Raw genomic sequence first — 25,324 nt, 5'->3', positions numbered from 1 at the left:
TAATTGTCATCCGCCTTGCTTGCGTTTCCTTTCTAGAAATTTAACGCCGCACAAGGCTGTCGGCAAGAATATGTCATACTGATAACGCGCATGCCGTTCATTACTGGGAAGTACCGGGCTCGCAGCGTTAAAGAAAGGAAATGCGGACAAGACCAGCAGATGGCGTTTATTGTTGTGTGGCAAGATACGACTCAAAGGGTGTAAACTTTTCATAGAGTGTGTACTACCATAACTGTACAACTTCTTCCATTAAAAAAATATTACTGAAGTTTCTCAAACGTCATACTTTTTCACCTTGCCAGCGCCCACGCCAGCGCCTGAAGCGCTTCCAGAAGCGTCATGGCCGCAACGTGGTCCAAAAACGAAACTTCTTTGTTTTGTAAGCCAAAAAGAGCCAACGCGAGTGATAGCCGTAGACGCACCAGAGCCACATGGCCAGAACAACAAAGTAGCGTGTAGCAGCGTGGAGTGCGTGTGGTCACTAATGCTTGTTTTTTGGGTCTCTAGATTGATAGAACACATCTATTGATTTAATCAAATACACCTATAAGAAGTGCTTTCTCAGACGCAGTGAGCATGGCCTGTGACGAGTATTCCATCGATCAGTGGGTAAGTTCAATAAAGGCGCGTACTCCTTTGGCATGAGCGTTTTTGTTGACAATGTCCTCGTAAACTCAACAGTGGGCGTGTTGTAATGTTTTTATTGTGTGCAAAGTACGCTTTAATGTATGGAACGCATGTGTGCGGTCGTTTTGAGCGATACGTTTAGCCTGCTTTACTCTGGCACAACTTCGGGGTCTTTAGAGAACGAACTTTCGAATATTTTAGAGGCGTTTTGCTTTGCAAGAGCATCCATCCACTGCTACTAGCGGCTGAATATGTTTTAGGCATGACCTCAATTCCTGCGACAGTGCAGGGTCAAGCGAATCAATTCGCCGAAGTCGTCCGACTCGGTCAGCTCAGTGTTACCGGGTCACCCCACCTGCGTGCTGTCCGACCTTTGTCCCTGGAATTTTCGATGTGTCGGCACGGCACTATTTGCGCTCGTTTTACGAGATTCGCAAGTGCACAAGAGTGTGGCAAGAGTATCCTGGCGATTGTGCTGCGATTCTCCAGGAGGCCGGTGCGAAAGCGACAACCTTTGCTAAGCGCGCTGCTGTGTAAATAATCTACATTTCGACGCGATAGCCTTAACTGCCCCGTGGCGCAGAAATTCCTGCGCCGTCGGCCGCGGCCGAGAAAAAATCGTACCGAGCCACGCATCCCTACCCACGCAGGCCATCCACGTGGCGGATAGGTGTTACTGAACTAACTGAATTGCAATACCATAAAAAAAAAAAAAAAACGAACCAGAGAGCTCGGCTTCGTGCTCAGCGTTCGCCGCGAGCGTTTTCAGAACATTACGGTGACATCTGCAGTTGCCGGGAAGCGTGAGAAGCAGTCGGGTATCTTTGAATGCTGTCGTGTTCCACTCTTAAAGGTGCAGCTTTAAACGCCCTCTCAAATATTTTATTCATTTGCGACATTGGACTTGTGATTCACTGCAGTATGTTGACGTACATGATTTTTTTTTTAGAACTTCCTGCATATAACTTGTATTACTTTCCGTGTTAAAACTATATGGACTTAGTTTTGTTTTCATTTCATATAAAAGCTTTTCCTTCAGAAGTACAATTTTGGCAGTGTCTATTCTCACGGCAGTAGTCGCCTTCCATTGGCTGCCTAAAATTATGTTTATAACTGTCTGCCGAATACCTTTTTTCCAACCTCACGGCAGCCATGGCAATTTTCGCTCCCAAATTTATCAGGGCAGTCAGTGACATCCCGAATGCCACGCCCTTTCGTAGCTTGCGCAAATAAGCGCCAATCGAGACAGACATATTCAATGCCAACTCGCTGAGCCCGCGATCAAAAATGTCCTCATATGATTCCGGTATTATCTGTTAAATTTCACACAATAGTTCATATGGCTAACTGCTGATAGTCAGTTACATGCGTGTCAGTCCTTCCATTTGCGGTGAAGATTATTCTGACGAATTTATCACTTGCTCACATGGCTAACTGCTGTCACCGACAGCCGGTACCAACTGCCGCTCTCGAGTTCAATCGGAATCAAAATTGTCGATTGCAATACTGCACCTTACAAAGAAATGCCAATCATTCAGTGAGCCAGCGATCAACAATGTCCTGTGGGATGCTGGTATTTTGTTAAATTTGTCAAGGTCATTGCTAATGTGGCTAACTGCCGTGACCAACTGCTGGTAGTCAGCTTCATGTCATTCTCGCGGTTGCCATGAAAATTGCATTTTGTTTCTTGCTACTCTCTGCGACTTGCCGAGCCCGACATAGCACTGCCGGTGAAGCTCGACCCATCTGCGTGGCATGCCGTCATTTCGTCTTTCTTGCGCCAGTGTGGCGAGACAAGCTGAGTTCGGTATATTGCAGTTGGCACAGTTCAGTAAAACAGCTACTCAAAGGCGTGAAATTCACAGTGCCTTCAGCAGAGAGACTGCAGAAATGTGCCTCCCATGTCACCATGACAGAGCACTTGTTCAAAAATTTTTCTCCACCTGGACGACACAGCTCTACAGTAACATTATTTTAGATCCTTTTTGTATGCCTCATTTATTAATGCCACCTTCTTGTGCTTCTATTAAAGCAATCCCTCTTGTGCTCTTGCTAGTCTTCTGACATAAAAGTAACACTAAATAAGAAAAATACAGTGGTATCTTGTGGTTTCCCAATTATAACCTCACTGAAGCATGGCGTCTCCACGCTAACATCCCATTCGCATAACGCTCTGTCTGGTTGCTCTATTAAGTTGTATTTCAAGGGTGTTGCTGTGGTAAACGTGCAATAAATAAACATGTTATGGCTGGATCAGCAAATTCTGCATCTAGACTACCAGAAAGGTTAGTGTTGCTCTGAGGGGAGTCTTGGTAAGCCACCAAAGACAGCAAAAGAATGAAAAGAATGGCTTGAAGTTCCCACACTTCTCATAAGACATTTGCTAAACAAAAACATTGCTCTCAACAGAGCATTTGCTAAAGACTAATTGATAGTATCCATATACGGGGATTACATTTTATTTCAAAGGAACCAATGATTCAGGCAATGGAGTTCTGAGTACTTTTTCAGAGCAAAGACAGGCCAGACACGTAATTTAGCATTGCCATTTAATCATTTAATCTTTCTCTTTTTATTCCTCTTTGAAATTAATTGTCATACTTTTCGTTGCAGAGGGCACTCTTGGAGCAGCTTACAGTGCCATCTACACAATCACCAGTGTCTGCAGTTGCCACGGAAGGTTCGTGAAATGCCATGCCAGGAGTGCTCTTTTTGCCCAGCTCCCTGCTCATTCTATTGGTTAATTTGAATTGGTGAATTTTTTGTTTGAACATCCTAAGCCTTCATTCTTATGCCTCTGTTGCTTCTTTCTTTAATCCGAGCATGAGCTTTTGCCATGTTTTGTTTACGTCTTTTATGTTTAACCTTGGGTGCCGCTCAAGGAAAAAGGATTTTCTTTTTGTTTTTGTTTTATAGAACATGTCGAAATAAAGAATTGTGAAAAACCTTGCCTTGAGGTGTGGCTTCCACCTTGAGACGCGGCCACACCTCAAGGTAGAATTAACATATAACTTGCACCCGACTTTACTGCGGATTATACGCGGAAAAAATGCGGTAGGTAGATAGATAGACACGCAGACAACCTCCTGGAATTGTGTGAATACACTAAGAATGCTAATTGCATTAACATTTAGCCGAACCAATCTCGATACGAATGTCAGCGCTGCTGCATTTAACATCGAAGCAGTGTATCTGCACATCCTATTGCAATTGCCAAAATACACCAGCGCTGTGTGCATGTCGCTCCCTTGTGTCCCTGTCTTTTTTGTGCTGTGTCCTTTTTCCAATGAATCACCAAGGCCAAGCTTCCACGCTAAGTCGCACCATGTATAAGGCATGTATGGAGCCAGGATGCTCTCTTGTGCTTCTTTCTGGGCATACAGTACCATCCAGCACCACCATAGTGAAGTCCCTGCATGGTGCGAGTGTGAATACATATCATTTTAGTTGGCAAACGAAATAAAATACGGTTGAAGTCCTAATTTATTTTGTTTCCTCAAAAGTTTTATCCCCCACATAAGTAAACAAATGCTATAATTTTTGCAATTGCACTATGTTACCATCGTCGATATGATAATTTTAATACAATTGACTGTTCTTAACCCTTTCCCTACTGTAGACGAGCTGGGCTCGTCTACGCTGGAACAAGCGCTTGTATGATGTAGCCTGCCACTGTTGCCACAATTGTACTAACCCCCATTTGTTCCTTGTTTAGGAGGTCCCCCCGACAGTTTTTACTTCGGGACCTCCGATTGCGCAATTATTCTTCACCTGTTTGCACTACTGTTTGTACTACTGATGAAAATAAATTCAACTTCAACTTGTGCACTGCCACATTCAAGCTACCCTGATGAATTTTGTTTAGTTCTTTTTGGTTTCAACAGATGGTGCAGTAAAGAAATAAAAATGCATTCAAATCTTGCATTTTCGCTCAGTTATGTTTTGATGCTGGCAACTGGGATTTAAAAATGGCGTCCTCCTCTGTGCATGCGTGTGTTGGCAACAGCTCCGCTCTGGAAAAAAAGGGGTGAAAGTGTTTGTTTAAGGAAGATTTGTCAGACTGAGACAGTGAAGAAGTAGTTTCATTTTCCTCCGAGAGCACTAGTGACGATACTGAAAACCATATCATCTCGGAGTCGTCAAATTCGGACAGTGACAGTGTCTCAACGTCTCGGCAGTGGCCAAGGTTTGTTTTCACGGCTGCACCTGGCATAAAGGTACCTGTGACAGAGGACGGGAACTGTGTGCCATATTTTAAATTGTTTCGAATGAATGAACTAACAGATTTCATTCTCCGTAAAAACCAACAGCTACACGCACCTGGTGCGAGGAACATGGAGTAGCACTCTGCACTATTTCATGCTTTGTAATGTACCACACCAAGTCTACAACTTAGGAATCTGACATCCCTTGCCACAAGCATGAGCCCTGCTTGTCATAGTATTGTTTTGAATTTCCAAAGAGACATATTTTGCAACGAGGACTGCAGAAAGTTGGAGACTCTCCACTGTGCTATGCAGTGAAGCCAATCCTCTCTCCATACTTTCAAAAAATATTTTGCATGTATCTTACAAATAAAGTGTTTGTAAGGATATCTTTTGGTTATTTCAAAATACATAGAATTATTTAGATGAGTTTATATAGATTAGATGAATTTAGGCAAATAAAAAAAATGTATATTTGTAATCTTTTTGGCCAAAGAACGGGGTAGGGAAAGGAAACAGAGCAGTCTGGCCATCCAGCCACCCACTCGGAGTATGACACAATACTATGCCAAGAGGTGATGATATTGTCAGGGGTGGGACTCCTGCACCAATTGTGCCATTTTGATACAAATTCCAATTCCTGCGCCAAACTCAGAAAATTGACCCAGAATGGTACCACGCTGCGCCAGAACGGCTTCGGCATGTGTGCTGTGACAGTGACCGTGAACAGCGAGCAGATTCGTTCTACGAAGAAGAGTACAGCCATTCACATTTCGCGCACTGTGCAACGGCTCCCTTGCCAATGCCGAAGCCTACCCTCCTTGCTGCCCCCCCCCTAAAGTGTAATTGCCAGAGTTCTGCCATCGCCATCAGTTGAGGTTTGTTTTGAGTTGCCTGTAACTTCTCACTTCAAAATTTTATTGTGGCTGAAAGCTTACTGCATCATTACTGGCGCAGATGTGCACTGCTATCAGTTCATGTTTTCGCTTTATTTCTGCAAATCCTGAAATAGGAGGACAAGTGCATTAGAAGCACCAGCGGCAGCTACCGTATCAATATTTCCTCACTTCAAAATTTTTTTATTTTTTCCACTGTAGACACCATGCACACACACAATACATTCAAATACAGTCTGAACCCGTAATAGCGAAATCCTGCGACAAAATTCTCGTGACAACCAAATATTTTCATATCTCCGGCAAATTCCTATAGCATTTGGTGCATTTCGTACCTCTCAACAACGAAATTTCGCTGTACTAAAATCTCGCATCAACAAAATTTGCCGGAATGTAACCCTACATATTACTTGCTTGCGCAAGGCTAGTAGGCTCTAAAATGTGCTTAAATGCAATGCTTTATAGTAAAATTTCATAAAAATTTCGAAACATCTAGTCTTTTAAGTAGTTTTCCTTGCTCGGTGTACGTCTCTCTTTGTCAGAATAGTACCACATTAGTCTTGCGTGGGCAGTGCCATTTGTGATTGCAAAACAACCAAACGCCAGAAGCGATCACGTGCACTGGAAACACATCATGGCCGCCATCTTGTTTGTTGATAGCTCGTTTGAAGTGGCACACATGTTGCTAACGACATGTGACAGCGGCTTTTGCACACCTAGTGCAGTGCATAATGTGCGCCTCGGTGAGAAAAATGCAGCAAAAACAAGGAAATTCACGTCCCCCCAACGTGGAATTGTTTATGGCGCTTGACACGGCGGTTGCAGTACGGAGTGCCATGCATCGGGCCGTGATTGAGCGAGTCCGGGAACGCAATTTCCTTGCTTCAAGAATGCTGGTTTTGGTGCCACCCGACAGGCATTGCATACGGATTCGACGCCGGACATATATTTACAAGAAGGGGCTGTAATCACGATCAATGGCCTCTGGGTACACGACATACGATCACTTCCACATTTGGCACCGGATGCATCGGCACCTAAGGGCGACGGCATGCACTGGAGAAATGCTGCTGCATGTGTGGAGCGTTGTTGCGCTGCATCCGCTGCCAAGTTACGCAAAATCTTTCTAAAGTGATCGTATCTCTGAAAGCTATCGACTGAGACTAGTGCTCCACGGAGGTGCTGCCACTGTTGATGCAAGCGGCACGCTTCGTGCTGTCGACAATGCGGTTCTATATCCTCAAGCAAGCTTGCCGAAGTAGGCTAACGGAATTTTGACAGTAAAGTTTCTTTCTGTGGCACATTACCTGTCTGTGCTGTCTCATTTCGCAACTACGAAAATCTTGCGAAAGTACGTCTTTTCGCATTCCCCGCCAATTTCATTATTGCGAGGTTCAACTGTATACAGGGCGTCCCAGCTAACTTTAGCCAGAGTTTAAAGATATGTGAATGGAATCTAGCTGTACAGGACCAAGAGAATATTGTTTGCTGTCGCTTGAGATGCTCAGATTATTTTTTTTCGTTCTACCTAATTACATAATTAGCCCTAATTAATTAATCAACTCAAATATTATAATTAGATGAAAAGAGTCAGTGAGAAAATTGTAGAGCGACATGAAAAACTACCGATACAGCTTTCTGTTGCTCAATACGTGCTATATAAAAGTGTTTTTCCGAGCGTGAAAGAAGCCCGCGAACACATGCACAGTCCCTTGAGCGGCCAATCATGCGGCCCAGGGTTGATTGCGGCTCTCTGCGTCTGCAGTGACATATGGTGACCCAGAAATTATATTACCGTGTTGACTGAACTGCATAATTTGAGAACATTTTCCACTGTCGTCATTAGTGTAGAATATATTGTTTGATTGTAGTTCTACTGATGTTTTACAACAAATTAAAGAAGAATCTATTTAAAAAATGCCTTGCGTTAATTTTAGAAATTTTGGACTCGCTATTGTAGAATGCATATTTTTGTGTTTGCGACCACTAACTGAAAACGTAGTTTTATTACCAAAATGAGCATGCACTAAACGGTTTCAGTATCAGGGTAATGTGTTTCAAAATCCAGCTTAATATATAGTGTAAGACAGTTGCAGCATAGCGCTCATGTTGGTTTATTCTGTGTTCCGTTGTGGTTTCGAAATATGCTCCCATATTATTTATTTCGCCAAAATTCTAATTTGCCTGCTCCAAACTGCTTCAAAATGAAATTTTATCTGCTCAAAATTACTCCAAAATGAAATTTAGCCTGCTCCAAAAACTGCTTCAAAGTGACTATGTGCAGTCCACCCCTGTATGTGACAGCTTGATTGTATTGTACATGATTCTTGTCTTGTGTGTTCATTATTTTCGTGCTCAAGTTGGACTATGCGAACTTGAAATTTCAGCTGTTTTTTCTTGTGTTGACCTAACAAATTTTAGCTCTTTCCTTGTGCAATAACTATTTAATAATCAAGAGCCGTTTTTACAAATGTGCTTAATCCGTAGTGTTCTCAACATAATGTTTACGCAAGGGCCTTCAATAAAATGCGAGTACCTAAGCATGGGCATATTTAAGGAATCTGTAGACGGGGTGTTACTCCAGCAGGCCGGATCTGGTCATGCAGCCATGGGTTTGGGCTGCTGGGCATGGGTTGTGCTGAAGAAGCAGGTCCGTGCAGTATGCTCTACGCTGTAGTATTTTAAAGGAGGAGAAAACTGAAATTGGCAAGTTTATAAATGCTTTACTGCATCGCATTAGCTTAAATGCACAAGAAAATGCCTTGAAGTCTCTGACATCACGCTGACACAGGTGCTGGATTTTTGCCACGAAATTATAAAATGCAACTTTTGACATTATTTATTTATTTATTTACCCTCAGGGCCTTTGGGGCGTTGCAGGGGGGTGGGTACATGGTTGAACAAGAACAGAATCTAAAATTACGGGTGAAATCAAGAAAAAACAAAGCACACACATACAGAAAGCACATAGTGCAGGGCTTTAAAAAACATTCAAAGTACAAAGATAAGCTAATGTGTTTAAGCTACAAATGCAGGAAATTTTTCATCGCACCTTTGAAGGCCACAGGATCATCTATGCAGGCAATAGATGGGGGCAGGTGGTTCCAACCTGTTGTTGTTTTCGGCAAGAAAGGGTGCAGAAATAGATTTGTACGGCAGAATGGGGCGTGAACTTTATGTGTGTGGTCGACACGTGCTGATAGGTAAGCTGGTTCGGAAAAGAGTTCACTTTTTAGAAATGGGTTAGTGAAATAAGTTTTGTGGTGTAAACATAGACGGGAGAGCTTCCTTCGAAAATGTAAGTTAGGTAGAACTAGTTGCGATTTCAGTGAGGAAACACTCGCAGTGCGGGCATAGTTATATAGAATGAAATGCACTGCATGATTTTGAACTGCTTTGATATCGTCAATTAAAGTACAAACAGCTGGATCCCATATTGCGGAGGCATATTCGAGCTAAGGTCGAACTAGGGTTAGATACCAAGTGAGCTTAAGATGTTTTGGCACTTGAGAAAGTTTCTGGGCAGGTAACCCAAAGTGCAATTAGCATTGTTGGTGATATGTTTTACATGAACATGCCATGAAAAGTTATTTGTTAGGTAAACACCGAGATTTTTATAGGAAGTGACATTTTCAAGGCGTATCCAGTTAATTTTGTAGCGGAAGGGTAAAGGCTCGTTAATACGGTGGGAAATTGTCATGCTTTTGCATTTAGTAGCATTTAAAGTCATAAGCCAACTGTTGCACCAATTAGAGATAGCTTCAAGGTGAGATTGCCAGAGAAGGTTATCATGAGGGTTAGTTATTTGACGATAAAGAACACATTCATCGGCGTAAAGCGTTATGGATGAGGAAATACATTCGGGAAGGCCATTTATATATAATAAGAATAATAAAGGGGCCAAAACAGAACCTCGTGGAACACCGGATTTTACAGGGGATGTGGATGATACACAGTTATTAGCTGTTACAAACAGAGTGGTTAGAAAGAAAACATTCAATCCCTTGCACGACGGAAGGGTCAATGTTTAGAGTATGTAATTTTAAAAGAAGCAAGCTATGAGGGACTTTACCGAAAGCTTTTGCAAAGCCGAGAAATATGCAGTCTATTATCGATCCATGGTCAAGGGAGGAAGCTATGCTGTTAGTAAGAGCGAGTAGTTGCGTTTCGCATGAATAGTGTTTCCAAGAGCTGTGCTGAGTTGAATAAAAAATGAGCTTGGTTCAAAATGAGGATAGAATATATTATATGCCCTAATAGCTTACACGGGACCCTTGTTAACGCGATTGGTCTATAGTTAAGAGGAGAGTGAACGTTACCAGTTTTGAAAAGCGGGACCACCTTACCCACCTTCCAGTCCTGCGGCAGTGTGCTGCTCTGTAGGGACTGTGTAAAAATTATCAATCTGTCAGTGTAAAATCAATATGAATAGAATTTAGAAAAACATACTTACCTATCTGAACTGATTTAGTGTTTCTCTTTCCGGTTCCTTGTCTAGTGCTTTTTATGGTAGTTACTCTGCGGCAGAATTGTCCTACTTACACACCTCTTGTGTGTTGCTTGTGCCTCACTGTGATGTAGCAGGCATACTTGCAGTCTCCTTCACTTTGGGCAAAATGCCAGGCCAGGGGCGGGCTCACAGGTTTATTGAAGGAGGAGTCTCCGTTCCCGTCATTCTGATTGAACCCGCCATCATGAAATTATCTTTAAGCTTGAAGTGAACCCATTGGGCATAAGGCATCCTTCTGTTTTGTGAGGTGTGCACAACATTTGGAGAAGCGGACGAATATTGTCTCTACCTTTTTATTAACGAAGAGGAGGGCTTACAAAACACGTGAATTGCAATTTGCTAAACTATAAAATCACGCAACCCTTAACATGGATGTTCACTCTGTACTCCAGACGAGTTGTAGTAGTGTCATTTGCCAGCCTGGGCACCTTTACCATTAGCTCATTATACTGGAGAGAGAGAGCAAGAAAGGGCAAGCACGTGAAGAAATTTTTATCACCGCCACCATATTATTTATAGGGTGTGCGAATATTCGTGAAATTCTAATATATTACATATTTTTATTATTCGTATTCGATTTAAAAAATACATATTAGAAAATGTTCAAATATTCCAATAAAATTGAATATATTGCTGGCCGTGCTGGAGCAAACGTGGTTCTTAGCATTTGTTTCTATCTAATCGAAGAATTCTGGAAAGATTTTGTGCTGAATTTTGCAATAATTTTGTGCTGCTCGCGAAATTTTGCCTGTAAAGTACACTTAGCTGCTAAACATCTAAACTGTGCAGGAAAGCCAGATTCTCAGTAGCAAGAGGCATGGGTTTGCGGACAGCAAGGGTGCACTTTTTTTTCTTTTTTCAATGCCACCCCTAATTTGGAGCTTATAGGTTGGCAGCAAGTGCGATGAGGGACGAATGGCACAGGGTCAAATGCCTCCGATTTTGCGGGCATTTGATACAGTATAATAAGGTGTAGGCTGATGAGGACAACTAGTCAGAATTACTAAATTTTCCAAGTTAACATGAGTTAAGCAAACAACGCTTTAGTCTAACTGCTTACTAGTCTAGTTATCTAATATTGATAATGTAATTGCAATGTTCCAAAATAACAGATCAACCCAACATGCTAGTAAATGCATGTGCATATATATCATTCTTCAATATTCAAAGCTAAGTATTTGTATTTGAAAACTTCAATATTTGCGCACCCCTACTTATTTATGTTCAACTGCAGGGTGACAGCCTCTCCCAGAAAGCTAAATTTTACCGGTTTTGGGTCAGCTAAGTCCATTTTATGTCTGCCAATTTCCCTAATCTCATCACACCACATTATCCTCTGCTGTCCTTCCTCCAACTACCCTTCCCTTCTCTTGGCACCCATTCTGTAACTCCAATAGACCACCGGTTATCTGGCCTGCGCAAAGCATGGCCTGCCCAGTTCCACTTCTTCCACTAAATGTCATTTGGAACTTTGGCTACACCCGTTTGCTTTGTAATCCACAACGCCGTCTTCCTGTGTTCTAATGTTATGCCTAATGTTTTTTGTTCCATCTGTACTTGCGCGGTCCTTCACTCCTTCTCAAGTTTCTTCGTTATACTGCAAGTTTTGGCCCCATAATTTAGTACTGGAAGAATGCACTAACTGCATACTTTTCTTTTCAAGAAAGGGCAATAAATTGTTGTCTGGAAGGAAGCAGAATTACTGAGCAGTGTGGGCTTCAAGGCATGTAGCGATCATACTGCTGTGACTTCCTTGAAGTGCTTACTGGATCTGAAGTCGCCATTTTCGCTCCTTGCTACTATCTCACACAGTGGAGGAATGGCGACCAGTGAACCGGCGTGCCCGCCTCCTGGCACGCCTGGTGCAACGCCTGTGCTGCCAGTATCGGTGGCGGGTGGCAGCTGAGGCCCTAGAGGTTCTTCTGGCTGGGCACTACCCAGCTGACCAGTTCTCATTCAAGGTACCCCTTGAACATGAAACTAACTCGCACCTGCCCTTCTACTATGGTCTGTGTGGCTGTGTACCATTGCTTTAGTAAGCATTTGTATTCTCGGAAGCATGAAATAATGGCACTTAAACTTATGGATGCATATTTTATGACAAAGACGGATGGCTTGTATCAACATTCCTTTTATTTCATTGTGTAAGAGTGAGTTTCGATTTCAATGTGTGGCTAGGCGATAGTGTGTTTGGTTGCAGACATTAATTTTGTTGCATTCTCTAGATCTGCGCATCAAAACAGTTAATATATGATTGCATTTTCATCAAATAAAATTGGGAATGAGTTGTAGCTCCTTCAGTTTGTTTCTTTTGTTTCTTGATAGAAAGGGCTGATATTTGGCACACATACTGCACATTGCAATCAATAGACAAATTTAAAATTTCATAAAGGTATCTTCATAAGTTTTTGTTTTATAAGTATTCATAAGTTCCTTGCTTGTGGAAAGCCTGTCACAGTAACAAAACATGGTAGGGAGCTGGGAATACTTTGCATGTTTGCCCAAATGTGTAATCTATACCAACACAGTGTTTGATCTTTTTTTTAGTGTGCTTATAATTTTTTTCTCAACATGACATGCACGTGACTGTGCTTCTCTGCATAGAGTAACAACATCAGAGTCCTAACATTGGAGCCTGCCTAGGACTCAAATGTTAGGACTCAAAGTGTTAAGACTCATAGTGTCAGGACTCAAAGTGTTAGGGCTCAGAGTGTTAGGACTCAAAGTGCTAGGACTGTGTTAGGACTCAAGTGTTAAGGCTCAAGTATTACTTCGAAGATGATATGACCTCATGACTTACGGAGATAGTTTCACTTTTTTTGAGACTCAGCTCGTCTCGGCACCAAACACCTCAAAGTATGCGCCGATAGCACTTTTGGCACTGATAATTAGCTTTGCACAGCACCAGAAAAACTCGCTGGGGATACTTTCAGTTCCGAGTCACGCAAGATTTCGTGAAATGAAACATATTTCTAAAAGGGATCACCCAAGAACACTGCCTAAGGAAAGTTGCCTCCATTTTGGACGACGATAAGGGAAGAGAACTCATTTCTGAATTGTGATTTCTTGACTAAAGGTACCATTTCATCTCCTGTCCATTTCACGTTACATTCGTGGTTTTGTTAATTTTTTTATTTTGCATAATGGAAAGTAAACCCTTGTGTTACAATCATGGTCGTGTTACATTCAAGTAAATATGGTCTTGCATAGGGAGCTGGAGCTTGATAAAACAATAATGGTTGCTTACATTCACTGACTAGTATGTTATTGAGGTTACATAATGCATTCGCTCCCTTTAGGACACTTGTGTATTTGTTATCACTTGCATGCTCTCATAGCATCCAGTACTCAAGCTTACACTTCTTGCTCTTACAATGGTCGCAGTGAGTAGATAGATGAGAATGCCAATCTCTGTGTTAAATTTAAATCTTTGCCTATTGTGCCACGTAACTTTAGAATAGAGAATGTTTGCATTGTACCAGCTGCCTCCCTTCAAATAGTGGCTTTCTGGGTTCCATCCTGTTTGTTTTTCACATTCCTTGCCGTGGACACCGCAACTTTCTCGCTCGAGACAGACACCTGAACTGTTCCAAAGTGCAAGCACGGGTTAATGATACCGTCCAGAAAGTTCGACCATGTGGCATCTCCGCCATCACGGAGGTTACATTTCTCCACGCACATAGCTGGTATGGCTGCAGAAACAAGCGCAAAAGAAATAAGAGGCATGCGCAGGAACAAGCAAAATAAGGAAGAGATGCGCCGTCGTTGCTTGGCAACACTTGTCCGAGTGGAGCCTGTGCTTGCAAAACCTGATGCATCGTCACCTCTGCAATAGAAAAGAAAAGTCCCCTCCCACATTTCTTTCCTTCAGTGCCGTCTTGGGTTTTCTGAACCTGTACACCACGGCGTCCGCTTTCTGCATCTTGTCATCTGCTTGTCCACTGTTCCAGCTGCTGTGAAGGATACACAGAACTATAACAATCCCCAGATTTCAGAATTTTAGTTTATAGTACTAAGGCATTGTTAATATGGCACGGAAACTGAATAACAATCATTATGCACGGAAACTGAATGGCAATCATTATTCTGGAAAGCTCAATAGTATTCTGAAGTTCGCAGTACAGAAGTATTTTTACATTGAAACTATGACCAGTCAGGAGGGGACTTCTGAACATATTGTTAATCTGAAAAATTTGGTAATGTGGTGTTCGTAGTAACGAGGTTTCATTGTAGCATCAAAACTGCAAATAGTGAAGGGGCCAACTCCAAAACACATGGTGTTAGCCTACTACCACAGCGTCAGTGCAAGACAGCAGGTACTGAACACAGTGGACGACACAATATTGTGTGCATCTTGGGCACCACCTATGTATTTCAAATCAAAAACCATTTAGGAAAATCGGCATGTCTTGCTTATTGTCAACTTTGTCTCCCTGAGGAGCAAAGACTTCATTAAATTGGAAGCTGCAATACAATATTGAATAGCTAAATAAAAAAAAAACATGAAACTAAAAGAACTTTCTTGTAGGACTAACGCTTACAAAGGTTCTTTTTTTTCTGCAAACTGTACGCCAGTGGAATGGTCTCCCAGGTGATGTAGTTGATGCAGTAATTATGCCTTCATTTTTATTATAGCTGAACAATTTGTAATATTTTTATTACATTGTGTCTGTTATTTTTGTTGTGAAATTAGAGCGTCTTTCAATGTATTTCGTATAATAGTGCGATTTGGTTTTCGTACTGAATTTCACAATTCTGTTCCCACATGTGTTTGGAGTGTTTAATAGTGTGCAATATTCAGTGTGTAATGTTACAATGTGCATTATTGTTTATTCAAGGACATTGTCTCATTGTCCACTCCAATATTTACAAGCCACCGTATAAATAAGAAAAAGAAGTAAATAAAACAAGGAGCATTGGGGAGGGGGAAGAGAATCGGGGTGCTGCTGGCAGATGCAATGTTCATTGCACCAGCAAGCACCATTCAGAGAATCCAGTTAATTTTCTTTCTCTTGACACAAGCAGTGGCCCACTCAGCAGATCGGATAGCGTTGACTGCTTTTGTGAAGCCTTTCATAGGTTGCACAGCATTTGGTGTTCATTCTGAGGCCTTCTCATGAATTGACATGGCTGTTGTTGCTTTCCTTCTTTATTTTTTTTTTTTAATTTTTACTTTCCTCCAGGCGGGTATGCTGCTGCATGAAAACCTGGCCTCACCAGAGAAGATGAACTTCTTCATCAGGTAATTGCCGTCGCATGCAGACCACTTAGTGCCGTTCTCTCGGTCACATGCATGTGAGTCACATGCAGTGCGTATGTGCCTCTTAGGATGCCCCGCGTCTGTGGGTTGTGAGTGCAGCTCGTTATTGCAGGGGAGGCCTACCTGGCATTGAACTGGTGATCACTGCCCACGCAATTCAGGATTCCTTGAAAGAGGTGCCAAAGATGAGCGTTTAATCAAAATGAAGTGGTAGATCAGTGGGGCAAGGTGTCGAAAATGTCATTCTTACCTAGGACAGAGCTTGTATAAGCGAGGAAAGAGTAAATGTAAAACAGGATTGGTATGGGTCCTGTGAAAATGCAGTACTGACCCTCATGACATGTGTCTTAAAACTGACAGTTGGGCAAGTTGGTGAGGGTTCATTTCTCTGAAGTGGTGCTGCAGAAAAGCACAAACACAAAAAGGCACTACAAGCAAGCATTATTAGTGTCGATCCACAGTTGTATTTTTCTGTCGTGGTCTTTCAAAAGAATGACAATACGTGTTGCATTCAGAATTAGTAAAAGCATATCTCGCCACTGCGTTGTGCCCTCTTTACTGTTCTTGTGCAACTCCCTCTGGTGGCAGGCACTCGCGATGTCTCCTGGTGGCCGACAAGAAGGAGCTGGCTTTGGAGTACATTGTGTACTGCCTCAAGAGGATGAACTTCGCACACCTGCGCACATTCTTCCAGGTAAGGCAGGAAATTCCCTGCTGACAAACTCTGATTTCAATATGCAGATTACGGTTTAACTAACGGTATTGGTAAAGATGAGGATGACCTGCTGCAGTTGCTTTGTGGATGTGGCATAGCGCCGCAGAGCTCGAAGTGGCGTGTTCAAATCCCGGCCACAGCAGCCGCATTTCGATAGGGGTAAAATGCAAAAACACTCATGTACTTCGCAATTTACTTTGAGAAATTCCATTAATTCAGCAACGTCTTTGCTCTACACGGAGGGCCTACGTGGTTGGGTATGCGTGGTTCGGAATGTCCTTTTCACTCACAAGATGGTCGACACCAGACGCAGGATGCCAACGGCGAATTTTCTATTACACGGGGCTCTTAATCGTTTCGATCGGTTCAGTCGACCTGGTCGAACCTTGCGCCGATAGAGATTGTGTGCCGGGGGAATGCTGCGCTTGTCAAGGCATCCCCGTGCTCGATTGAATGGGCGTGCAAGGCAAGGTGCTGCCGCGGTGCAGTGCACCCTTGAACCTCGCAGTGAGTGGGAGCGGCCCAGCGCACTATAACTGGCACCACCTGCACCTTTTGTAAATTGAACCTCATATTTGTTTGTTTGTTTGTAATGCCCAGAGCTAGTAAACGGCCCAATTTGGTCACCGTCTAATTCAGCAGTTTATTACTCATAGCCAGCCAATCCTGCATGTCTACTGGCATGAATGATGCATTGATGGGGAAGTTACAGATTCTTCATCCTCAGTACACCGTGTTTAGGAATTTTTGCTATTCTTTGTGGGTATGCTGGTACATTTTGTACAGTTGTGCCAATTTTGTGCAGGAACAAGTTGTTAACTCACAGAGGGTAAGGTAAATATGGTAAATGCAGTTTTTCACCCAACATAGCTTTGTTTATTTTGTTGATGCTCAGGAGCACCTGAAAGTGGACCGTAAAATGCTTCGCCCCAATGAGAAGCTGGATGCCTTCATCAGGGGATACTTGGGTCTTCTCGACTATCTGCAGTGGTTGAGCCATGCCACACGTTCACGTCACGACGACTCCGCTGGTAAGCTTGTGTGTTGCTTAGTTGCAAAAAGTAATCAGTTTTTAATTTTTTTAAGATGCGTAAAAAGGTAGCCGATGAGTCTGTTTGCTTCTCAGAGTGAACGAGGCGTCCTGGTGATAGCGAAGCAGAAGTCACTTTCCTCTTACATATGTGTGCACACAAGAACTTCACATGTGTAGAGCAAAACCTTAGTAGTACAAACACGCCTTGAAACATGGCAATGGTTAATAAAATAGTTGCAATGAATCCCTGACCCAGTCTCCATGAAGCTTATTAATGAATTGGTTGACTGCTTGAGCGGGGACGTGGCAATAAAACCTTTTTTTAATTTATTTATGGGAATAAATTGGGAAAATTTGCCATCCAGGTGTGATTTGTTATGCTGATATCATAACTGAAATTAGTTTTGTGCTATATGTCATAGGTTTAGAGTTACAATTGACAGCCTATAATTGTCATCCCCAAATTAATTAATTAGTTACACATAAGTTCAGCAAGATTTTCACATCCGTGCAGGATTTGCTCGAATGCAGTCTGAGAGGCTGATGTGCAAACTGCTTAACCAAGAACACTCCAGAAGAACCTAGAACAGATAGAACTAAACGTTCTTGCAGAACAGGGCCTCATGTGTACTCTATGAAGTATAATATTTTATTTTCATTTTAGAAATTGATTACTTTGCTACTTTTTCTGTCACATGGTTGCACACTTTTTATGGGCTTATACTCTGCATGCTGTAAAATCTGTATTAATGGTCAGCTAAAGCAAGTACTTGTTCTACTTCATTGCTTACTCTTTATGCCATCTAACCATGCCTTACAAAAAACCTTTTTATTGTGCCATTTATTTTCCATTGTGGCCTTAAACAGTGAAAGTGAAATGTTGTCTTAGGAACTAATTGATCTACAGCAAAACTAATTACATATTTGGAATCAACTCATAAATCTTAGTAAGACTGGAACATTTCAGTAACATTGAGGAAAATAATCGTAAACATTATTTGCATAGCAGTGTGTCTCCTTAAAGCATTCAGCAAAATTCTTTTCAAGTTTGAATCATGTGCATGGTGGGCTCGTGTGAAACAGCTTTTCGGCACACCCAGATGTGGACACCCACGCGGCTGCTGGGGAATCCTATGAGGAGCTGACCAGCGTTGCCAGTGCCTTGGACAAGTGGCGCCCCCTGTTTACACCTGACAGCGAGTCGTCTGCAACTGCTTGTCAGGAGACGATGGACGTCTTCCTCACGAAAACACTCGAGGTACTGCTCCTGTTCAAACTGGTCCTGCTTCAGCTTTAGGAGTGAAGTTGTTATGATACATGGCACTATGGGGGTGAAGTTGTTATGATACATTGCACTATGTGCTGAAGATATGTGCTGAAGCACTCATTAATAAGCGGATAGTGTGCTGTTTCAGAGCTGACTATCTCTAGTTATCAAAAATAGTGATTTAGGATCAATTGAAAACATTTTCTGGTCAGACAGTGGCAGCAGCATGCTTCGAAAATTGTGTGATACAGTCAAATCCACTTCTACCGATACAGGTCGTAACAATACAGTAGACTGCTGTTAATTTGACTTCAGTTAATTGAATTTTTTGGTTAATTCGATCCCGACCGAAAGTCTTGACTGGCGCCCATGCGTTTCTGTGGGCCCCAAACTTTCATTATTTCAATATTAAAATTGGCCTTGGCCAGATAATTCGAACATGACCAGTCAGCCCGCACATTCTTGACTCCTATGGTGACCCCAATAGCGGCCCCTTATTGGCAGTGCCTTTCTCAGCACAGCTTACGGGACAGTGAGCACGTTGAGACAAGTCGTCTACCATTGAAAACACCTATTTTCGACCTGCCCTTGGGAACATGTTTCAGCAATAACTGTAGCTCACAATGTCCGGTTGCAGTATTTGCCCAAGTCTAACGTGCACATTTCTATTTTTTCGAAAAGATTGGGCTGAAAATTGCCTGTGCGGAGCATTCAGATACCAAACCAAAATCGCCTTCACGGTGTTCGTAGGCTTTACCCAACAAGAATGTATTGCGGCGAGGCTGACTAAATAGTCGTGTGGTGAAGCTGACTTTAGGAAACTGGCTGCCATTGTGCAACACATGACCCTTGCCCATTTTTCTTGCTGAATAATTGCGTGTCTGTTAGATTTGTACTTTGTTTAGGAGATTTAATGTCATTTTCTGCATTAGTTTTCTCGTAGAAAGTGTGTGTGTGTTTGATTTGGGGGCATGCTATAGTCGGGTAAATGCTACCCAATAAATCAGTGAAGTATTTTAACACTTTTCTTCCGCATCTTGTTTAATTTGGGCCGCCGGATAATCCGCTAAGTTTTGTCAATACTGTCAGAGAGGAATTAATGGAAGTCGACTGTATATCGGATATAACCTGTGGGGACCCCTTTTGGGACCCCTGTCTCCTGTGCACGCGCGACTTGGGCCATTCGGCCGCGCTATCGCTGGGGACACGCAGTTCCAAGCCTCATTTTGGATAGCGCACATTCCCCGCGGCCGCGGGCGCCGGCACGACGCGGAGCCGGCTGCTTGCGCGCGCGGCTCACGTTACGCCGTGCGCCTGAACGTGGTGGCCCCACGTTGGGCGCCAGATATGTGGGGCTTCGGGCTAACGTGCCCGGACCCGGCTAGCTAAGGTCTAAGGAGACACGTAGCTCGTCCCCACTCCGCAGCGCACGCAAAGGGGCGCCGCGGCGGGTTCGCTGACTCACCGGCAAGGCGTAGAGACGACTCCAGCCGTGGCACCAACGAATGGGGGTTTATTCCTTGCTATGTACAAAATGCGAGTATAATACAGGAATACGGCATTGGGGTGGCAGTCGCAGACTACGGGTAAAAGCTCCCGGGAAGTCTGCTCCGCCACGCTGGCTCCTCCGAGCAGGTTCGCTATCGGAAGGGGAGCACAAACGTGGTGGCCGACGCCTTGTCGCGCGCCCCCGTTTCAGACCCGGACACCTTTGACCGGCACCCCTCCGCGACAACGCTTCCGAACGAAGCCGGAGCCCCTGTCTCCAAAGGCACGGAAGGAGCGAGTTCAGGCGGCTGTGCGGCCTATAAGCCGCCGTCGCCGGGCGAAAGTGCGTACCTGCTGGACCCTGTAACGTCCATGGGTATCACGTACAGCAGACGGGAGCTGCTGAAAGCTCAGCGGAAAGACCCATTTTGTCAGCAAATCACTGACGAGCTCGAAAAAGAGCACAGCTCCGGGAGGGAGCGAGGCGGCAACGCCGATGGGCGCAAATTGACAGCTGGTATTGCTGTTGGCGCCGGGTGCGACGCAGCTGGTATTGCTGATGGGCGCAAATTGACAGCTGGTATTGCTGTTGGCGCCGGGTGCAACGCAGCTGGTATTGCTGCAGGCACGTTGGATTCGTATCTGCTGGATGCTGATGGAGTGCTCCTGTGCTATCTCCCATCTGAAGAGGCTCCTAATGAGTCCTTTAAGGTGGTGATCCCCCGCAGTCTACGGAGGGCCACGTTGAGCTATTTCCATGACTCGCGGTTGGCCGGACACGCGAGTGGCCGTAAGACTTATCTTAAGTTGTGCCGCTCTGCGACCTGGCCAGGCATGAAGCGTGATGTACTTCATTACTCTCGCTCGTGCCGCGTGTGTCAGAGTGTGAAGCCCCGTGGTGGCAAACCCCCCGGCCTCATGCAGCCGATCGACAGCCAGCTACCCTGGCAAATCGCGGCCTGTGACGTTATGGGACCTTTCCCAAGAAGCCGGCAAGGTCACACATTCCTGCTGGCCGTCACAGATCATTTCACGAAGTGGGTGGAACTTTTTCCCCTTCGGAAGCTAACGGCACGCGTCATATGGGACAAGTTGCTCGAGGTATTCACCCGCTTTGGCTTTCCGGCGGAGTTGATCACTGACAACGCGTTCTATTTCACGGCCAAGGTGTTCGTCGATGTCTGTGCAGCCTTTGGCATAAAGCACCGCAAAACAACGACTTATCACCCTCAGGCCAATCCCACCGAGTGGATGAACCGAAATGTGAAGCCCTTGCTCCCGGCCTTTGTCCGGCAACACAGGGACTGGGACGCCTGTCTCCGCGAGATAGGTTTCTCTTTGCGCACATCGGTGAATCGTTCGACTGGGTACACGCCCGCTTTCCTCAATTTCGGGAGAGAGCTGCCAAACCCTATGGATCGCGTTCTGCGAACCGGCAGCAGGGCGAGCGCCGTTGCGTCGGGTCTCTCCGACTACGCGGTGCAAGTGCGCGCTAGGATGAGCGAGGCCCTTTCTCATGCCCGCACCAACCTGGCGAAAGCACGCGCTGGACAAAAAGCACAATATGACCGGTCGCATAGAGAGGTACATTATCAAGCAGGTGACCTTGTCCTCAGGCGCAATCATGTGCTGAGTGACGCAACAAAGGGCATCTCAGCCACTCTGTCGGCCAAGTGGTCGGGCCCATACCGAGTGGAGACCAAAATGTCGCTTCTTGTGTATAAGCTGGTGGACTCAAACGGTAGACCATCCGGCGGTCCAGTGAACGTTTCTGACCTCAAACCTTTCGTTGCCAGAAGCAGCAACTGGGAAGAGGAAGAGACACAGCAAGCGCAACCGACCAAGACGGCGGATCTCAATCCGCGCACTCGCCGGTATAACTTGCGAAAACGCTCTTAGTCGCCACTTCTCGCTGGTAAGCAGACGGACCTTATTCCCCGCCGAGCTGGCAAGCGGAGAGGTGTGACTATAGCGTGAATGCACGCGTTAAAGCGGAAAAAAGGCACTCATTAGCCGAATAAGACGCTTTTCGTAGTGCGCAGCTTCTGCTGAGGGCCGTGGTGAACCAAAGTGATCCATGAGCCCGCCGGCGTGAGCTGTGAAAGCCGACCTAGCCGTTGCCTTACTGCTCGCGCCCGGTGAACTTTATCCTCCAGTGGCGCTCGAGTGCCATGAAAGGCACGGTTAGCGTTTCAGCGCTGGCCGGAGGGATGCATGAGGCTACCATAAGGCCCAATATGCCCCTTTCCGTGAGCCTCCTCCTTCCCTCTGGCAGCCGCCTGCAAAGGTGAATGCGCCAGAACGATGCGTGATTGGCAAGCTGTCGGATGCAGTGTGAGCTTCGTGTTCTGCGTGTTCTGTGTGTGAACATTGTCAGCGGAAGGTGAGATTTGTTTGTAGTGTTGTTATTATAATCGGAGTGCGATTAGTTGTGTGAAGTGTTGATTGTCAGTGTGGTGCCAGACGGACGCCAACAATGAAGCCGTCGCAACACGCCTCGAGGACGACGACCGACTCGCCCAGGTCTTGCGGGAGCCGTCGCCGCCGCCGCGGGCGCCTTCAGTCGCAAGCCGTTCGAGAGGCCACTGCGGTCGCACTCGCTCCTGAGACCACAGCACGACCCGTGGTGCAAGCTGGCGCTGTTACCACCTCCGCATCCTTCCAGGTGCGGTCGTTGCCGGTGTCTCCACAGCCAGCTGCCCGTTTGCCTCCACGCCGCCATGTCGCTACCTGGGCCTTCCAATCCGGTTCCAAAGTACCACTTTGCTTCGTGTCGACGAAACGGTGGAAGGAGCAAAGAAAGGTGGAGAACCACATGAGCAGGCGAGAGATACCACGCATTTTCCGCGGCCGCACGCTGTCAGCCATGGTCGAGGCCTCGGGTGGAGCCGTCATGGCCTCGGACCCTTCGGCAGTGTACTGCGGCGTGTGCGGTGTGCTGCGGCTGTGTGCTGCCCATGACTCCAGCGCGGTACACAAGCTTCACGTGAAGGGGATGGAGCCAGCTGCCGAGTAGCCCGGGACGGATCCAGCCCCACAGGTGCTGCAGAACACGGACCCGGACGTCAACCCGGCCCTGCTGCGTTCCGTTGTCAGCGCTCGCGCTTCGGACCCTGTGTTCGCGGCGACCATCGCGGCAGCTGTGCAGCAGGCGACGGCGCTGGTGCCCCTCCACAACTCCGTCCTTTCTCCGGAAGCCAGAGGCACCGACCCCGCGAGCGAGAGTCTCGACTTCGACATTTTCGCTTGAGAAAATAAAACAGGTCAGACGTCAGCTTTGCCTTTGATTCCGGTCGGCTCCCTCATGGGCCGGCCCGAGTCTTCAGGAGGGGGGGATGTGGGGACCCCTTTTGGGACCCCTGTCTCCTGTGCACGCGCGACTTGGGCCATTCGGCCGCGCGATCGCTGGGGACACGCAGTTCCAAGCCTCATTTTTTATAGCGTACATTCCCCGTGGGCGCCGGCGCGACGCGGAGCCTGCTGCTTGCGCGCGCGGCTCACGTTACGCCGTGCGCCGCGCGTAAGAACAGTGCCTGAGGAGCGGGCCCCTCTCGCCCTCTCTTCGGTTTCTCTCTCCTTCAGCATCGGAGGTGCGCGGGCGCTTTTGCCCGGACAGATTGACTTTCAGTGCTCATGGCTGTCGGACGTGCGGACCCCCTTGGTCCCGCGCCCCTCTGAGCAAGGCGGCCCCCTTTTGTGTGGCGAATCTGCTCGGAAGAGCCAGCGTGGCGGAGCAGAGTTCCCGGGAGCTTTCACCCGTAGTCTGCGACTGCCACCCCAGTGCCGTATTCCTGTATTGTACTCGCATTTTGTACGTAGCAGGGAATAAACCCCCATTCGTTGGTGCCACGGCTGGAGTCGTCTCTACGCCTTGCCGGTGAGTCAGCGAACCCGCCGTGGCGCCCCTTTGCGTGCGCTGCGGAGTGGGGACGAGCTACGTGTCTCCTTAGACCTTAGCTAGCCGGGTCCGGGCACGTTAGCCCGAAGCCCCACAAACCATCAACAGCCAATGCACTGTCAAAATTTGTACGTGTTCTGTGGTAAAATAAACTGCTGATAATGCTCCCATAAACTGCTGATAATGCTCCCATCCCGTGATATCGGTTGTGAAAAAATAAATCAGGTTACTACGTGCGTGCACTGAAAGGAAGAAATGCAAAACCTCAAAGAAAAGAATAAAAAACACTAATGAAGGCCCTTTGTTGCACCAGGATTTGCACCGCGCACCCCTCCCCACGCGGCATGCCGTCGTGGCATTGCCTTAAACTGTCTTTGATTAAGGGTGTGCAAATAGTCGAGTATTACCGAATTGAATCAAATGAAATTGTTAATATTCAAATATTTTAAATATTTGGTGTAGAGATGCGCACAGTTTTTTTTTTTTTCTATTTGTGCGATGGGTTGTCTGGCCTCTAGCCAGGTATTATAAACAAAACGGGAAGTGATCGCATATCATTCACAGCACTGGGTCCATTGCGGCACTGCTTCACGGGAGCACAGGCTGGCATGGAAGCAACAGTGGGTAGCCAAAAAATGCAGTCGTGGTAATCGGATGTGGATGGTGTTTTGAAACAAGGGAAAAGAAACGTGAAGGTAACGTTGGTAATGACGTGGTGTCCACTTGCCATTTATAGTAGTACATGACGAGGAGAAGAGATCGCTCAAGGGGTGAGACGTTGAAGGAGAGGGAGAAACGTGCGGTGGCTGGCATTCTGGATCATCGAACGCCTGTAACTCTGCTTTTATGGCATCATTTTCAAAAATTCTTTTGGCCACGCATTCGTTGTATACTTGTACACGACTGTCACTATATAAAAAATTTTCGTCCTCGAGTTCGTTTAGCCAAATCAAGGAAGCTGTTAAATAACTTGTGCTCTTCTACTAACTCGTCTGTTTGCTTTAAAGACACATGTCGAGGTGTCTACCAATTGGGAAAACCGGGAATTCTCAGCGATTTTAAATAGTCTGGAAATACCCGGGGAAAACCCAGGGAATTTGTGTTTCTCTCAGAAAAAATTATCTGTAATTTTATTGAAAGGGAACGGAAGTCGCTGTAATGCTGGCTCGAGTAAGAGAGAGGAGTCGCAATGAATTGTCTTTGACCCCGTGTCATCGGCTGGAGGAGTTGCCAGTGTACAGTCAACGGCCGACTTTCCTGATGCCCGATAATTCGGACGGTTTCGCGGCACCACCACATACCCCATAGAATGTCTCTGAAAACATATCTGAAATTTTGGACGCCAGTACCCTTCACCGTCCAACTTTCTGGACTTTTTGCCGTGACCGAAGGTCCGAAAGGGCATTAATCAAAGCCACGACCGCT

The 25,324-nt window shown here is 45.6% G+C and overlaps 1 protein-coding gene across 1 annotated transcript in view; it reads left to right on the top strand.

Moving 5' to 3' along the window:
- The first annotated feature begins 427 nt into the window (after positions 1-427).
- LOC142563982 (uncharacterized) overlaps positions 428-25,324 on the top strand; it is a 44,403-nt gene continuing 19,506 nt past the window's right edge. The window contains exons 1-7 of the mRNA XM_075674742.1: positions 428-609; positions 3,241-3,307; positions 12,051-12,199; positions 15,422-15,480; positions 16,087-16,192; positions 17,109-17,244; positions 18,347-18,504. Coding sequence (XP_075530857.1) covers positions 577-609; positions 3,241-3,307; positions 12,051-12,199; positions 15,422-15,480; positions 16,087-16,192; positions 17,109-17,244; positions 18,347-18,504 — 708 coding nt within the window. The 5' untranslated portion in view covers positions 428-576. The remainder of the gene's footprint in view (positions 610-3,240; positions 3,308-12,050; positions 12,200-15,421; positions 15,481-16,086; positions 16,193-17,108; positions 17,245-18,346; positions 18,505-25,324) is intronic.

The sequence above is a fragment of the Dermacentor variabilis genome, chromosome 11, assembly GCF_050947875.1.
Source record: "Dermacentor variabilis isolate Ectoservices chromosome 11, ASM5094787v1, whole genome shotgun sequence".
Lineage (NCBI taxonomy): Eukaryota > Metazoa > Arthropoda > Arachnida > Ixodida > Ixodidae > Dermacentor > Dermacentor variabilis.
This window is presented reverse-complemented; position numbering and strand designations above follow the sequence as displayed.